At 34.3% G+C, this 16,361-nt stretch overlaps 10 protein-coding genes and 1 pseudogene across 11 annotated transcripts, besides 4 other annotated features; 9 read left to right on the forward strand and 2 right to left on the reverse strand.

The window, feature by feature from the left end:
* Positions 1 to 1,101: part of a mobile genetic element that runs on past the window's edge.
* Positions 1,101 to 3,804: a mobile genetic element.
* TVAGG3_0572380 (protein of unknown function, DUF4107 family) lies at positions 1,758 to 2,285 on the reverse strand (the record flags this gene model as incomplete). Its single annotated transcript, XM_001581870.1, has 1 exon — positions 1,758 to 2,285. One exon carries the CDS (start codon positions 2,283 to 2,285, stop codon positions 1,758 to 1,760), a length of 528 nt encoding a protein of 175 aa, XP_001581920.1.
* A 1-nt stretch (position 3,805) lies between the features above and the next one.
* Positions 3,806 to 5,868: a mobile genetic element.
* Positions 5,869 to 6,057: 189 nt separating this feature from the next.
* Positions 6,058 to 16,361: part of a mobile genetic element that runs on past the window's edge.
* TVAGG3_0572410 (protein of unknown function, DUF4106 family) lies at positions 6,347 to 6,736 on the forward strand (the record flags this gene model as incomplete). Its single annotated transcript, XM_051238825.1, has 1 exon — positions 6,347 to 6,736. A coding segment is annotated over one exon (390 nt), but the record flags the coding sequence as incomplete, so codon positions are not given.
* Positions 7,323 to 8,264, forward strand: TVAGG3_0572420 (annotated as a pseudogene). The gene has a single exon. A coding segment is annotated over exon 1 (942 nt).
* On the forward strand, positions 8,410 to 9,429 carry TVAGG3_0572430 (protein of unknown function, DUF4106 family; the record flags this gene model as incomplete). The annotated part of the gene is made up of 1 exon (XM_051238826.1): positions 8,410 to 9,429. A coding segment is annotated over one exon (1,020 nt), but the record flags the coding sequence as incomplete, so codon positions are not given.
* On the forward strand, positions 9,466 to 9,660 carry TVAGG3_0572440 (protein of unknown function, DUF4106 family; the record flags this gene model as incomplete). Its single annotated transcript, XM_051238827.1, has 1 exon — positions 9,466 to 9,660. One exon carries the CDS (start codon positions 9,466 to 9,468, stop codon positions 9,658 to 9,660), a length of 195 nt encoding a protein of 64 aa, XP_051096651.1.
* TVAGG3_0572450 (protein of unknown function, DUF4106 family) lies at positions 11,670 to 12,206 on the forward strand (the record flags this gene model as incomplete). Its single annotated transcript, XM_051238828.1, has 1 exon — positions 11,670 to 12,206. One exon carries the CDS (start codon positions 11,670 to 11,672, stop codon positions 12,204 to 12,206), a length of 537 nt encoding a protein of 178 aa, XP_051096652.1.
* Positions 12,859 to 13,251, forward strand: TVAGG3_0572460 (uncharacterized protein; the record flags this gene model as incomplete). Its single annotated transcript, XM_051238829.1, has 1 exon — positions 12,859 to 13,251. The coding sequence occupies one exon, from the start codon at positions 12,859 to 12,861 to the stop codon at positions 13,249 to 13,251; it is 393 nt and encodes a 130-aa protein (XP_051096653.1).
* Positions 13,420 to 14,022, forward strand: TVAGG3_0572470 (uncharacterized protein; the record flags this gene model as incomplete). The annotated part of the gene is made up of 1 exon (XM_051238830.1): positions 13,420 to 14,022. A coding segment is annotated over one exon (603 nt), but the record flags the coding sequence as incomplete, so codon positions are not given.
* On the forward strand, positions 14,556 to 14,975 carry TVAGG3_0572480 (protein of unknown function, DUF4108 family; the record flags this gene model as incomplete). The annotated part of the gene is made up of 1 exon (XM_051238831.1): positions 14,556 to 14,975. The coding sequence occupies one exon, from the start codon at positions 14,556 to 14,558 to the stop codon at positions 14,973 to 14,975; it is 420 nt and encodes a 139-aa protein (XP_051096655.1).
* Positions 14,992 to 15,444, reverse strand: TVAGG3_0572490 (uncharacterized protein; the record flags this gene model as incomplete). Its single annotated transcript, XM_051238832.1, has 1 exon — positions 14,992 to 15,444. One exon carries the CDS (start codon positions 15,442 to 15,444, stop codon positions 14,992 to 14,994), a length of 453 nt encoding a protein of 150 aa, XP_051096656.1.
* TVAGG3_0572500 (protein of unknown function, DUF4106 family) lies at positions 15,907 to 16,356 on the forward strand (the record flags this gene model as incomplete). Its single annotated transcript, XM_051238833.1, has 1 exon — positions 15,907 to 16,356. The coding sequence occupies one exon, from the start codon at positions 15,907 to 15,909 to the stop codon at positions 16,354 to 16,356; it is 450 nt and encodes a 149-aa protein (XP_051096657.1).

Consider the following 16,361-nt stretch of genomic DNA (forward strand, 5'->3'; position numbering starts at 1 on the left):
ATCAAAATCCATTGACCTAAGGATGTTAAGTTTCTGTTTTTAAAAGTTGATGTTTTTTTTTAATTTTAAGAAAATTAATAGCATGTTATTAGACAATAGGAGTGTAATGATATTGACTAAACAGAAATGAGAGAATAGAGATATAATTTTGATAAGCAATATTGCGAACAAATTCTGAAGTAAAATCGCGATCAATAATTGAAAATTACGATCATGTACTGAAAAATGACGATCGAATTGAATGAATAGAATTATATCTAAGAAAAAATAAATTGTATTTAGAAGATGAACAAAGAAAGGTGTATGCTAAAAATCATTTAACAATAAATGGAAATAAAACGAAATTGTTAAAAGAAAAAAATGAAAATTGTTAAATAATATATTATTTTTTAGTCATAAGAATAAAAATATAGTAGTTATAAAAGGAATTAGACTTCATATATCAATTCTTTTTCTCTGTAGATGTGGAACGTTTGCTTTTCGATCTCTTTCGATGAACTTGAAAATATAAGATTCAAATGTGCGGTTTTTCATGAATATAAATAAAAGTGGTAGATATTGATTTGTTGAAGGTTCACAAATCATAATTGTTAGCATCTGTCCTTTTTGAAAATGTTTTGGTGTAATTTTAAAAGTTCCATCGCAAAATAAATCTGTGGCTTCTTTTGCAAATTAAATTGCCTTCTCAAAACCAAAAAACATCGTCTCACAATTTGCTTGAAAATCATGGCCAATGAAAAACTGCTCGCCATTTATTAAACAAAAATTAGCAATTTCATCGTCTGTAATTTTTTCTCCAACAGAAAATTTTCTGGACTTATTATAAACTTCCCCGACCAATGAATCTTTAATTAATGGGTTTTCATCAGTACCAACAGCAAGTTCTGTCATAAATTTTTTAATCTGCTGAAAAGTGCCGTTGTCTTCAGAAAATTTTGCCATTGCCTTATTGTATATTTCTGTCAGAGTCATTGATTTATGAAGATCATTTTTTTCATTTTGTAACTTTTTAAATTGTCTGCATTCGGATATATGTTCCTTTTGTAAATCTTCGGAAACTGAACTGTTCTCAATTTTAACTAAATAACGTGCTTGACAAGAGTTAGTATCCCTATCTTGGGTACGGCGGCACTGCGTTCCACCTTACCCATGATAACGGTTTGACACTTTACGAAACCGTTAACGTATATTTTACAACACAAACGACAACACTAACTTAACCTTAAATATTTACAAAGCCGCCAACCACTTCACCTCACTAATGTAAAAAATAAACGTTCTCACTAACGTTCCCATTAATGTTCTCACTTACAAAAGTATTGCAACTCCTCCCATTGCTGTGCTTCACATAACAGCTCATAATCTTCTGACTCACTTTCTTCTTCATATAGGTCAAAGTCACTGTCATAATTAATGTTTATAAGTTTTGACAAAGCTAATGAAACACACTTACCGTTTGTATCTATTGCTTGTATATATCTTCCATAATGCTCTTTGTCATAAACGCTCAAACTAACTTTACCCTTTCTCCCTCGTATCTGATAGAATGTATTTTCACGAGGAACGAAGAACAAATTCTTGAACTCATGACCGTTGTAGTTTGTTATCTCAATAGTTTTCGTCATTTATATAAAAATAAACTTAAAAATAAACTTAAAAATAAATGATATCACCACCCTCACACGTATGAAAACATAGCACAAAAATAAATTTAGGTGAAGTGGTGAGATCTCACCTCTTTTTTCACCCTGTTGAATTCATTGCTTTATAACTCTCTTCCTTGGTTTCTTTTTAGTTGCTTTCTTCACGTCCGTCTCCAACTTGACTGTCTTTCTTCTTCGTCCATAATGATACCAGTTACTTCCACCAGTCAATGGGTCAAATGGTCTTTCGTAAGGGTTTCCATACATTCCATAAGGTCCGTATGGATAAACCGCTGGTGGAGAAGAAACATTTTCTTTAGTTCCATCGACTCTATTTAAATGCATTGTTTCACCTTTCATCTGGTCATTAAAGTCTTTTGCGTGTTTTGCAAACTCATCGTCCTTTCCTAAAGCATTTTCTGACTCAGTCGCAACCAAATTGGATGCTTTATTTATGAGCCCCATTTTATTTAATCTTAACTTCTTTGCAACCCAGCCTCCAATCTTTCCTTTATTTGCATCTAATGTCTTTGAAACCCTTCCTCCACTCATTTTATTTACTGCGTCATAAGCTCCAAGTGCTTTTGCTCCAAATGCTAATGCTTTTGTTCCCATTGCGCCTAAAACTGCCCAAGCTACCATTTACCCCATATTAAAATCATCTCTCTTCAATATTATCTCATAAAAGTTCTCGTTACTGGAGAAAGTCAATGAAACATAAACATTCTCACGGGCTTCACCCTCACCGCTTTGCGGTCTATCTAACTTCTTTCTTATCTCATCTATTCGCTTCAAAATGTCTGAACAATTGCTAACATCTTCTACAACAGTTATTTCATCATGAATGACTTTCAAGAACAAGCTCATTTAATATGCAATTAAAATCATCTCAATAATGAGTCCATCCTTTCCATCTTTAGGTAGCACAACATCTTTCATTGAAGAAGGTTCGACAAGTCTTATGTTAAACTTACTGACAAAGTTTGTTATACTATAATGCTTCGGTGGCGAATACATGTAGTTTGAAAGACATAATATAGATTCTTCAGCAAATTCACTTATACTGGATTTTATAACAATGTTCTCACGAGACCAAACGCCACCAATTGACAATCTTGTAAGCAATCCTGCTGAACCTTCAACTGTAAACGTCGATGGTAACATTCCACGAAGGTCATCTATTGACATCTTTGAGTCACTGAATTTAAAGATTTTCTTAAAGCAATCGTCATTATCTAACCATGCAATAGCTTTGAAGTTTTCATTCGAATATATATCTGCTTCATTAAATGTAAAACCTGACTTCTTTGCAGAGACGATTTTAAAATCTATTGCATTTGTTTCAAAATTATATGCTATGGTAACTTCTGAAGGTAATGGGTGTCCTTCTGCTATAAGTTGTTCTTTCAATACCGTTTGAAGCTTTGTGTTAAAAACTTTCATGTCATCTCCTGTATCTAAGTTCACATACACAGCAACAGGGAAACTATCTTGCTTCTTTGTTTCATCATTATATCTCAAAACATTAAAGTTCTTCAATAATATTGTTCTTCCTGCTGGAATACTTCTAACTTGTCTTATTTCAATAGCTTTCTCACCTCCTACATACTCTACCCAGTGTCTTGGATATTCATAAGTATACTGACTTTCTTGAATTTTGGTTGGTTTCATCATAACGTGTTCATAGTATATCTTTATACTCTTGTCAGTTAGACTCGGTGCTATGTTCTGAATATTTCTGACTTGCATTTTTAATGGAGATAAAATGAAGCATTTAATACATGACGTAGATGAAGACATGAATGAAACTACAGACAAACTTAACTCTTCTCTTATTCTTCCTTTCAGCAAAGATTATGAATTCTGTTCAAATGGTGTGTATTTCTATTGTGGAAAGATGGGTTCAGGTAAGACATTTAACCTCATTCGTCATATACTCATAACAGAGCGTTTAGGAAACGACTCTTACTATGACCAAATCATTATATCAGCAACTTCAGACTCTATGGATTCAACAGCGAAAACATTCATGAGTAAAGTTCAAGCATCTGTCGTTAAAGTTCCAGATAGCGAACTCATTGAATTTCTTCAACGTTACATTCGACGTAAGAGAAAATATTATGCTATTGTAGAGTTCATACAGTCAGGAATGCAAAAGACTTGAAACAATAAGAATTACCGAAAAAGTGACAAAACATCAAAAACAGGGAGGGGGTCTCAATTTTTATTACTTATATTATTTTACAATATTTATATAAATACTCTTTATAATATATTTTACTATAAAATTATACCTCAAATTCAAATATTTAAAATATTATTTACATAATTATCTCAAAATTATATTTTTATATATTATTTTTCATATGTATAAATCATATAATCTATATCTATGCAAATCTCATCTAAAATTTTTTGAAACAAACCGCTACCATTTTATAATGGTCCATCTTAAATTCATCATAAATTCTGGTACATGTTAGTACCAGAGTCTTCAAATCTCAAACACTCTGGTACCAACATGTACCAGACGCGAGTTTCCAATGCCCTCGTACGATTTTCTATTAAGATCTTCTTGAATGAGAAGGTCTTCATAGAAACTCGTACGAGGGCTTCTCTTTTAAATACTCTGGTACCTGCTGGTATCGGAGTCGACTTTACAGCCCTTTCCCCAATTTTGAAGCTGGGGAAAGTTTTCAAGCAATGAAAGGGAAGCTCTCGCTATGAGGTGAAAATCTAGAATTTTTACCTCATAGCGAGTAATCCTTTGTTAATTGCTTGAAAACTTTCTTCAAATTATCAAAATTTCGAGGAAAGTTTCCTTGCTTCAAAGTAGAGATGGAGCCCTTTGAGCCACTGCATATAGGTCAGTGACTCAAAATACTCCATCTCTACTAGAAATCGCCAAAATTTGGGTCGCAATCTTTGAAATGCGACGCAAGTTTTGGCAATTTCGCGAGGGACTTGCTCCATTTGGTGCATAGATTCACACTCTATGCACCAGATGGAACAATTCTTTCGCTGACAGCGGGAAACTTTGTCTGAATAGTTTAACATTCAGACAAAGTTTCCCGCTGTCAGAGAGGGAATGAAGGGTAAGAGGTATATATTCATAATGTATACCTCTTACCCTTTCATTCCCTCGAGAAAGTTCAAAAACTTGGGTGCAATCAGTTCTGATTGCACCCAAGTTTTTGAACTTTGTATAAGGAATTGTTGGCTATGATGTACTGATCATGAATCAGTACATCATAGCCAACAATTCCTTCGCAAACAGCGGGAAACTTTGTCCGAATAGTTTAACATTCAGACAAAGTTTCCCGCTGTCAGGGAGGGAATTAGAGGGTGGGAGATATATAGATAGACTATAAATCTCTCACCCTTTAATTCCCTCAAGAAAGTTCAAAAACTTGGGTGCAATCAGAACTGATTGCACCCAAGTTTTTGAATTTTGTATAAGGAATTGTTGGCTATGATGTACTGATCATGAATCAGTACATCATAGCCAACAATTCTACCTTTTAACCAAAGATAATTGATTCGTATGTAAAATATTAAGCTAAAATTTCTCTTTCTTTTAGTACACATTCTTCCATTTCGTGTACATGTATCATATATTAAGTACTAGTTATCTATTCTTTATCCTTTATCCCAATTTAGATACTCAAAGATAATTCTTTTTCAGAAGAAAAAAAATATTTTCTATTAAACCGTTATTTTTTCAATGTGAGTTTTCAATTTTATTTTTCCTTTTTGCTGCTCAATGCAATATCCTCCACCCGATCCTCCATGCGAGGTTGACCAAGCCATAGGATATTTAGAATATTCTCGTTTTGTTATAGCTGCAGAGCTGCATGGTAACATAAGATTTGTCAAAGACCCACAAAAACTATCAATTGGAACAGGAGTATTAATCTACCACCGATGCGAATACGAAGGCTGCCCAGCAGGCTTTAAATTTATTAAAAATTTCGACAATTACATTTTTAAATCTGCAAACTTAACTCATATTCACTCAGGACCACCACCACAACATAAAAATACACCTACAAGTGGTACTTACCGTGCTTGGATTAAAAAATTTCTCATGAATCACGGAAGTCCACTTAATGCAACACAAGAAGTCAACAAAACGCTTGAAATACCTAAAGATTATACTTGTATTCACATGACTATGAAACAAACTGCAATCAATCAATTGAAATATTATTTACAACAAAAAGATTATCATAAGACAAATTACGGAAAGTGAACTCAAACAAAAAGTGACACAATGCATTTGCCAACCAAATAACTTTACAAAGCAAAAACTTAAATTACTTGTCAAGCTTACTATTCTTATTTTAACAATTAAAAAATTAAATTTTATTTTTTATTTAAAAAAATCATCTTATATCATCTGATATATATATATAACAAGAAAAAAAAAAAAAAGGGTAGTGGGGCCTCCAGGCACTTCGTGCCCTCTAGCCCTGAAGATGTTTAGTATAACTTTGTCCGGACAAGTAAGGGTCTATCGTCGCTACAGGAAAAGTTACAGGCGTTCCACGGAAGTAAACTTTGAGAAGCCTTTTTCCCCTTATAGAATGAGATAGGACGGTTATTTTACAAAACTGACAACACTTTGACCGAGTAGTTTTTTGTGCTGAACAAAAAGTGTCATATAAACATCTGTCAAAAACCGCTTTTTAACTTCACTTAAAATGCCACGTAAGCTACGTAAGAATATACGTAAGAGGAAGGGAGCATTGAAACATCCAATAGTAAAACTGACACCACAACAACAGTTGCAACAACAAATGATGAATGACCCCACTATGTTGCAACAAATGTCAAGCAACCCTATGCTTTTAAACCGAGTTATTGGTGCACAGAGTGGAGGTTTAAGAGCGGCACTTTTAGCGAAAATGGCAGGCTATGGTGGAGCTGCAGACGGAACAGCTTATAACCCTCAAAGTCAAATGAATTTGAGTTCACTCAAAAATCAAATATCAGATGTCAAAAAGTCAAACATAGACATACAGAAACAAATAAGTGAAAACGAAAAGAAACTAGAATATGACAGACACACAAAGAAACTCAATGAGTTAAACGTAGAGAAAAAGAAGAAAGAAGAACAACTGAAAGAACTAAGTACAGAGGAATATGCGAAAAAAGTGTCAGAAAAAGCAGCAGAAGTAGCAAAAATGGAACAAGATGTTATAAATTTGAAAAAACCATACTACTCAATATAAAGTACTGAAAGATGAAGAGATAAAACAAAAAGCCCTGAAGACATATATGGATAGCGATGAGTATAAAAAAGAAGTTGAAGCAAATGTAAATGCAGAAAAACTTTTACAGTTGCAAAACCAAACCGTACAGTATGAAAACTTAGCACAAGAAAGTAAAAATAACGACGCAGCCATGCAAAAGGCAATGAAAAGCGCAGAATATATAAAAGCTAACAATGACTGGTTAGATGCCCAAGCCAACGCCAAAGCAGCCCAACTTATAGGGTCAATAAGGACAAAAATACAAGCGGATGAAGACAGTTCAAATGAAGCTTTAACAAATGCTGACTTTAAGAATGCCTTCGAAGCTCTTCATAGTAAGGTGAAACAAGTGAACGACTTCTCATCTGGAAAGAAACTGAAGTCTGAAGGTTTCGACAAAGAGTTAAAAGAAGTAGCACAAAATATGACGAAAATAACAGATGCAGCAACGAGACAGGCAGTTCAAAGTGCCTATGACGCCGTTAGAGCAACTGTTGTGGAAAGTCAAGAAAAGAGTTACAACAGACCAAAACAGACCTAGTAAATGCTTTCTTAAAAACGAAAAGTCAGGTAGGACATTATGCTGCAGATGGAACATATGTGCCAGCTGGTGGAACTTATATACCACCAAACCCTCCAAGAGAAGCACCTGCACCAGGACTACCTAAAACATTTACATCGTCACATGGACACAGACACAGGCATGCACCAAAACCAACACAACAACAACAACCAGCACAACAACAACAACCAACACAACAACCAGCACCACAACCAACAGTTCAAAACACTGCACCACAACCAACAGTTCAAAACACTGCACAGCAACAACCACAAACAGAGCAAGGACATAAAAGAAGTAGAGAACAAGGAAACCAAGAATTCTTAAAAATGCTTAAGGAAGACTATGGTTACCCAGATACTCTTGACTTTAGTGACAGATATAAAGAAGCTATTAGAAAGTTCAAGGAAGGAAATACTGACCCGAACCTATTTAGCTTTATGGTTCAGCACCAAATGGGATATAATTTCAAACCTGGAAAATACAAGCTCGCTAAGGGATATGATTTAATAGCATATCATCCAAATGACATGACTGAATTTACTCCGAGATATTTGGTGTCAGAGCTAAATGATAATTCAACTCTCTTCATGAAACGCGTAAAAAATAGAGACGAACGAAAAAGAAAGGTTTATGAGTCCGGATGACTTAGATAGGGAACTTGTTAAAAACGTCTCGGAATATATGAAATGCCAGCAGATGAGTACAAGAAACTCCACAGGAAGAAGTTCAGATACAACCAGACATGGAAGAAATAGTTCAGCAACAACAGCTAGAAGAGCCTGAAGGAAACGAACAAGTCCCTCCTTTGGAAACTAACTTCACAGAACTAGATGAAGATTTGGAACAGCCGAAAAATCTTGACCCTCAACAAGAGTATGCGGAGAATATGGAATCTTTCCAAGAGTCTAAGAAAAATTCGGCTGACATAGTAGAAGAATATCGAAAAATGTTTGCCGACATACAAAAGACTCCAACACCAGATGAAAATATTCAGCATAGAATGGAAGTACTGAAAGAAAATGTACGCAAATACAATAACCCTTTTTACTTACGACCATATAACGTTCAATCTTTGGCTGAACTCGGTGAAAATAAAAGGTTAAATTTCAACAAAACATATAGAAATGAAACATTGTTTAAAGTTCATTCAGAACCTAACCAATATGGAAACAAACCTACTTTTGTTTCTGCAGACTATGGAACTACAATGAGATGGGGTCATAAAGCTAACCCGGATAGGTGGTTCATAAACTTACAACCACAATTCCAAGAAGTTGTAGACGCAATGGAAGTGAATGGTGAACCAGATATAGCTGGTATTTTCAGCGCGGCTTTAATGCCATTGAAAGATATGAAACATGCAGATATTTTGGACCAGTATGAAATGAACATGGCTGATGGAAATATAACACCTGACGTTCTAGAACATTTATCTCAAAGAACTACACAGAACCATAAAGATGGTATATTTGGTGAAGAGTTTAGAAAGAAAGTTAGGGATAGAGAAGGAAGAGAACCTATTGTACATGACCTTGCAAACGAAAGTTTACAAAATGTCATAAAAACTTACTTTGCAGACAATGAACCGAGAAGGGATGAATATTTAAGAAAACTCAAATGGACAGTACCAAATGAAATGTTAGTATTGAAAAACATGTTCCTTGACAAAATAAAACCAACTACAGAAATAAATGACCCAAGACTGAAACATTGGGTAAAAGCTTTCCCATTCACAAAAGATATAATTGGTAACATGGAAAGAAAACCAGAATGGCTACAAAAACATATATTTGGAAACGAGCTTATTCCATATGGACAAGCTCTGTTTGAAGAGCTTGAACCGGAAACTCAGGAAAGAGTCATGCAAACAATACGCGAAGACTCAAATACAAACTATGACAAAATCTTTCTAGGATATAGGTTACCTGAGATGGGCGACCAGAGCCCAAAGGCAAAAAGGACATGGGAAATTTACAACATACTAGGTGAACATGAGGCAAAGATGCAACAACTTGAAGCAGAGGGCAAGTTACCAAAAGCGACACCAAAGAAGAAGAGAAGAGTAGAACAAAGTGAAAGTAGTGAAGAAGTAACTTCATCTAGTGAAAGTAGTGGCAATGAAGGAAAAAGAAGAGTTAAAAACTCAGTCAGGAAGAAAGTAAAGCTTGGTCCGAGTGGGTTCTATTATGACACATAAATACAACTATTCTATATTTATACCCATATGAAATGTACGCCGCTCAGAATATAACGCCAACAGTTTTGGATGCCATGAATGGAAATGTTTCCGAATATAACGAATGCGACAATGCCATTAGAAGGTCAGAAATAGTTCCTGGAACTTACGAATATACAACTGCTGTTTCTTATGGAAATGTAGGTGAGTTTGGAGAAGGTTCTTCAACAACAGTAGATATTGCTTGCGACAGGTTTCATATAATTTCTATTGACAACTCATTCTTATACGTGGAACAAGACATTGAAATAAAACCTTCTGCCAAGTTGTCTGACAAGAAAGGTTGCAATGGAATTTTCTATGTCGGATACCAATATGCTCCAGAAGTTTCATGGGATATAAGATATATTCTAACTCTGACTTAGTTCAAACAGTAACATGGGCAAACTATGAATGGTTCGCTTTGAGAAACTCAGTACAACCACAAGCTAGAGAACAAACAGACCAGTATGCAACCATTGAGAAAATAAGAAGACTTGACCCTAACGTTCCAGGAGTTTATGTTAACCTTTCTGGTTCAGATGGAAATGCTGTCACTAAAGTAAAACTGAAACTTAGAGTTCCTTTGTCATCTTTCCTCATCTTCAGGTTTTTTAAGATACTTGCCAAACTGGGCAGGAAAAATTTCTATCGAACTTACTCCAAGCAAAAATAACTTAGTCATTGCACCAACACAAGACCCATTCACTCTTACTGTAGCTGGAACTGGTGGAGCCAAGTTCTGTGACTTTTGCAAAGACAAAGTTGACTTAGACTTTGGTTTCTCAAACTTCAACACTGAAGTAAACTATTATTTCAATGCTGCTGGAACTGCTTGGGACCCAGTTAAGTTCACATGCGAAAAATTTGAATGCAAGAGAATAGAAAGCAGACTTGCAGTCTATATGTTGGACCCAGATATTTCAAATGCTTTAGCTGCCAAATATATTGCAGTTCCACTTATGTTCCCTATACACCAAATATCTGTCAAAGACTTTGCAGGTGAAGTTGGAAACCAAAGTGCTGACCCAGGTGCAAGAACAGATATTGCCTTAACAACTGCAATGAAACATGCAGATACTATGTTTGTACTGTTCAGACGAACTATAAATGACTATTCTTGTTTCTACAACCCGGTATTAAATATCATATAAACATAGATGGCAAATATTATCCAAGAGAAGAATATTCTACAGTTGAGGATATGAGGTCATACAACTTGACATTAGATGCTATGAACTTTAACAACAACTTCACAACAACCATTAACCCTGAAATGCAAAGTTCTATTATGCCATATGTGAAAGTATGGACTCATACAGGAGGTCAAAAAACTCAATATACAAATGGAGACCGTTCAAACTTTTGGCTTGGCATTCCATTTGCTGACTCAGAAGACTTTATGGGTGGTATTTCAACTGTTGGTACAGTTCAAATACAATATACTGGTGACAGAGACGGTCCAGATGAATTGAAAGCAAAGAAGTTTACAAAACCAATAGCACTTTTCACGGAAGATGCTCTTTTGACGATTCGTTCGATGAAACCTGCTGGGGCTCCTCAGATTGGCATAACGACAGCTTCCATCGAGCAGATTTTGGCAGCAGGTCAGTAAGTTGTTCTTGAACTGACTTCTCTCCGTCAAATATTGACAGTACGCCAGTTTTGACATAATATTGTATTATAAACTTACCTTTAGAAATATCTGTAAGTTTTGTTGTTATATTTTTGTCTGCTTCAAGAACTTTCACCATTTCAGTTATACCAACTTTCTTTGCTTTATGAAAATATTTTGGTTCAGCAAAGACTGCTATTCTATAACATTTTCCATTGTTTGTATAAAGAACTATTCTGTCAATGTATTTGTATTGTTTGTGTGTGTAAACTTTGTTCTGCTTCAATTCGAAGAGATACTCGAATACGTCCATCTTTTTATTCTAAGTAAAATGTCATTTCCGAAAAATAGAAGCGTAAGTGTTTCAAAAGGTTTAATGGCGGTGGCAGATGTGAAGTTAAATTCACCAACTCAAACAAACAGTCAAAGTGTTGTTGTCAATGTCAAAGACAGAGATGTTGAAGTGGGGAAACCATACGAAGACCAAGATGGTATAACAATAGTTCCTATAAAAGAACAACCAACATACCCTGAAGTTAGCAGAGACTTAAGTTCTGTTGCAGATATTCGAAACGACTACCAACAACTGAAAGACAAACTTCAAACTCAGGAGAAGATTTGTCAAGCTTTAAGTATAATGTTAAACTTGGTCGAACACAACCCTGTAAAAGTGAACTCATATGTCATTGCACCTCATGAAGTTTTGAAAGAACTATTGAAACTTTTGACAGAGGCAGACGATATAAACATCAAAGAAATAGAACCCGACGTTAGTTGCTGTGGTGTTTCATATAATGTCATTGACAAGATATACGTTATGAAAGGAGGTGAAACGTTGAACTTAAAATATAGTTTCCCAGACGTTATAAAAATATTTGACGACCACAACATTTCATTAAAGTTTATTTGCTAAGTAAAAATGTCAAAACTGCTTGAAAGATGTTTGAAGAAAAATAATATAGACTTTATTTCATGTTAAGGACTTTACACACTTTTGAACGATATGAAAGACCCTGTTTTGTTTGTTCGTGTAGACAAAGGAAAGTTCTATGTCTTTACAAAATATTTGAACTTCTTAGACAGAGAACTTCAAGAAACGCCATGTGAAAGTTTAGATGAAGTTCTTCTCCACTTTCAGAAAAACTTTTAAATATATGTAAATGGCAGAAGATATAATGGTTTATACTATTACGACTAAAAACCCTGAGTCATATAATTCTATAACAACAAACTTACAAAGTCCTCAAGGACGATATTGTAAACTAACCTTAAACACAATGACGACTAAAGCTTGTTTTGCTCTTTTGACACCAGAAGATTTTATTGTTGTGAATGGTAAAAAATACTCCTTTGAAGATACTTACTCAGATATACCACCAACAGGTTTTGTTGACTTATTTAATACTTTAAGTACGGGTGTAACATGTGCTGCAACTAGAGCAGGTTTCATTATGTTTGGATGTCCGACTGAGTTTACTATAAACGATATGAGCTATAATACAAAACTTATTTCTGGTTTTTACTACCAACAGTTTCCTATAACAGGAAAAGGTGTCATACAAGGAATGTCTATTCCATTGACATTAAGCACACCAATCTTATATATTGTTTCAAACTTAGGTTCAAAGTGTTATTCGAATGTTGACAGAAACTATTATGACCAAAAGATACTTATGCGTATAAACAATACTTTCTCTGCTGGTTTGCCTATTGTTCATTCGAATGCAGAATTTTCAACCTTAGTGAACTCAAACACTTTGGCAAGTATAACGTTGACATTAGTTGACGCAAACTTTGTTCCTGTAAAACTTTTATGTCCTATGTATTTGTCAATGACGGCAGAAAGTTTCGAATTGGAAGATGCAACTGGTGAAAGTATTGTATTACGAGAACAACTTCAACAACAAATAGCTCAAGAACAACAAATGCAACAAATGCAACAACAAAGTCAAGAATAAAAAAAAATATTTTTTTTTATTTTTATAAAAATGTACAGAATAGATGTTTCAGATTTTTATGACTTCCAAGCATTCAGAAATATGTGTCCATTTCGAGACTATAACAAAGCAGTCGAGAATTTGAAACGTTTAGTCATTTATGTCGACTCTGCCCCAGAATGTTATGTTATGAAAGAATGGGATGTAGTCTTTAACAAACCAAGAGCAACAATAGTTTCAGAACAAGAATGTAGACAGAAACTTAAGAAAATAAAAGTCGTACAAGTTGGCATGAAGATGTTAGATGCTTGGGATATCTTATTGTCAAAACTTGAAGATTTTTCAGTTCGTGGTATAAAGTTTTATACACCATCTCAAAACTTCTATTCTATCTTCACTGGATATAAATATGAACAAGTAGAATGGAAAGAAAATATTATAGAAGCTTGGTTAGACCATGTCAAAGAAATTATATGCAATGGAAACGAAAAGGTTTATGAGTATATCTTATGTTGGTTTGCAAACATCTTACAACATCCAAGTGCTAAGAATGAAACTGCTCTCATTATAATTGGAAAACAAGGAACAGGTAAGAACACATTCTTTACAGATATCTTATGCAAACTGTTAGAGGGCTATTCGAACCCTAATATGACAAACTTAGAAAACATCTGCGGTAAATTTAACTCTTCAATAGAGAATATGAAACTTATAGTATGTAACGAACTTCAAAGTATAGATACAACAAAAGTTTTGAACTCAGATGCTTTGAAGAGTCTTATAACAGACAAAGTTGGAGTTGTTGAAAGAAAATATAAAGACCAAAGAGTTTTGTGAAAATGTTGCAAACTTCGTTATGGTTTCAAACAATGCTGTTCCGATGAAGTTAGAAAGTTCTGACAGAAGATATGTAGTTGTCAGAACGTCAGAAGCTCATATGCAAGATACAGAATATTTTGACGCTTTGTCAGAAACTTTGACATCTGACTTTTACAACCACTTGTTCTCATATTTTATGACATTAGATATTTCAAAGTTCAATCCAAGACAAATTCCACATACCGAAGAGAGACAAACATTGTTAGAAGCAAACAAGAGTGTATATGAACTGTTCATAGATGAAACTGACTTTGTGTCATTAGATGAAAGGTCATTGTACGATTCGTATAAACAATATTGTCAAGAATATGGTTATATGACAGCGTCTAAACGAACATTCTTGGCAAATGTCAAAAGTCTTTTAGATGTTCAGAATGGTGTATATACAAAGAAAAATTTTTCTGAGTAAATTTAAAAAAAATATTTTTTTTTATCCGATAGAAAAGATGGCAAAATTCATCTCAGTAAACAAGTACATGTCAGGACTTAAAGAAGAACTAGACCCATTCACATATTTGAATGTTTACTTCTACCATTTTGAAAAGTCTTCATTCAGCAAAGTTTGGAACATCGAACCAGTTAAGTTTGCTATTGTGACTAAAAATGGTGCGAAATTTGAAGACTTAGACATAGAAGGTTTGTTAACAGTCAAAGAAAGTTTTGACAGAAGGTTTTCAAACCTTAAAGAAGGCAAAGCATACAAACTTGTTATACCTTATGAACCAAAGAAAGCAGACGACTATGAATATTATGAGTCTAAAGTTGTAGAAGTTCAAGGTAAATTGGGTAAAAAGATTTTAGAGTCTAAGCCAGTGTTTGCTCCTAAAGAGGAAGAGAACATTGACATTGACCCAGAAATGTTCTAAAAATAAAATTTTATTTTTACATGTCAAATTTCTTTTTCTCTGGAACTGGTTCAGGTTCTTTCTTCTCTTCTTCTACTTTCTTTTCTTTCTTTTCTCTCTTCTTCTTTTCTGGTGGAGTTATGTCAAACTTCTCAGAACCATATTTTTGTAAAAGTTCTTTGTCCTTTAATAGCTCTTCTATTCTGTTTTCTATTTCATCTTCAAGAACAGCGCATGTGTCTTCTTTGCATTCTAAGAAGTTTTGTTGGACTTCATCTCTCCAAGAGGCGTCATCTCTGTCAACAAGTCTGTCATTGACAAATTTTAAGACTGCTCTGCTTAATGTTTTATGGTTCTTGTCATATTCCCAGAAACAGAACTTTAGAACAAATTCACCTTTCTTGTTTACACTATGTAAGATTTTATGGTCGACAGATGTTTTGCTGTCGAAAAGCTTGTCTCGAATATAGATAGCGAAATCGCTAGACATTTTCTAAAAGATAAAAATTTTAATTTTTCTAAAAATATGTTAGAAAAAAAGTTTGCTGACATTGACAAGAAATTTGAGAATGTTTTAAACAAGAACAAGAGGAAGTTAGAAAATGCTCAGATAAAACCCATACATGACAAGTTCTTATTTGCTCAGAATGGTATAACAGGTCTAATTGCACCGCCTGGGTCTGGTAAGACTTTCACTTATCTTAAAATGGCTGCACAACAACAAGAACTAGATGAGAAGAACCCATTCTATGAGTTAGTTGTCATTTGTAGTACTTCGGGTCAATTTGACCAAACCGTCAATTCGTTCAAAGATATTATAAAGAAGTCTAAGTTAGTATGTATAAAGGATACTGAGTTGTTAGATTGGATAAAGAAGTACCAAAGAAGAGTTTTGAAGTATAATGCTATAAATGAGTATGTCAATTCGAAGTTTAAAGACCCAAATGAGGAAATGCAGAGAATATTAGAGAAGAAACACTTCAGAAACAAACAGAAAGAGATAGAATACATTTCGAAGAAATTGCAATCTTACGATTGGAAGACTTACCCTCATAGATGTCTTCTTATCTTAGATGACTTTGCTTCTCATCCTTTGTTAAAGAACAGAGAACAAGATATGTGTCGAATTCTTAAGAAGCTCAGACACTTTAACATCTCAGTTGTCATTTGTGTACAGACAGCAAAGAGTTTAAGTAAGGATGTTAAAAGAATACTTACTGACATTATACTTTTCCCCGGATTGTCCGAAGACGATTTCATGGAACTTATGAAAGAGTCCATGGCAGGTAAGTTTGACAGACATGAACTATGGGAGAAGTACAAAGTCATACAAGACCCTCATACTTCTTTCAGAATTCATATCTACGCAAACAAAGTTCAAATTGTAAAAAGTCAAGCGTAAAAATA

Source organism: Trichomonas vaginalis, chromosome II, assembly GCF_026262505.1.
Source record: "Trichomonas vaginalis G3 chromosome II, whole genome shotgun sequence".
NCBI classification, from domain to species: Eukaryota; Parabasalia; order Trichomonadida; family Trichomonadidae; genus Trichomonas; species Trichomonas vaginalis.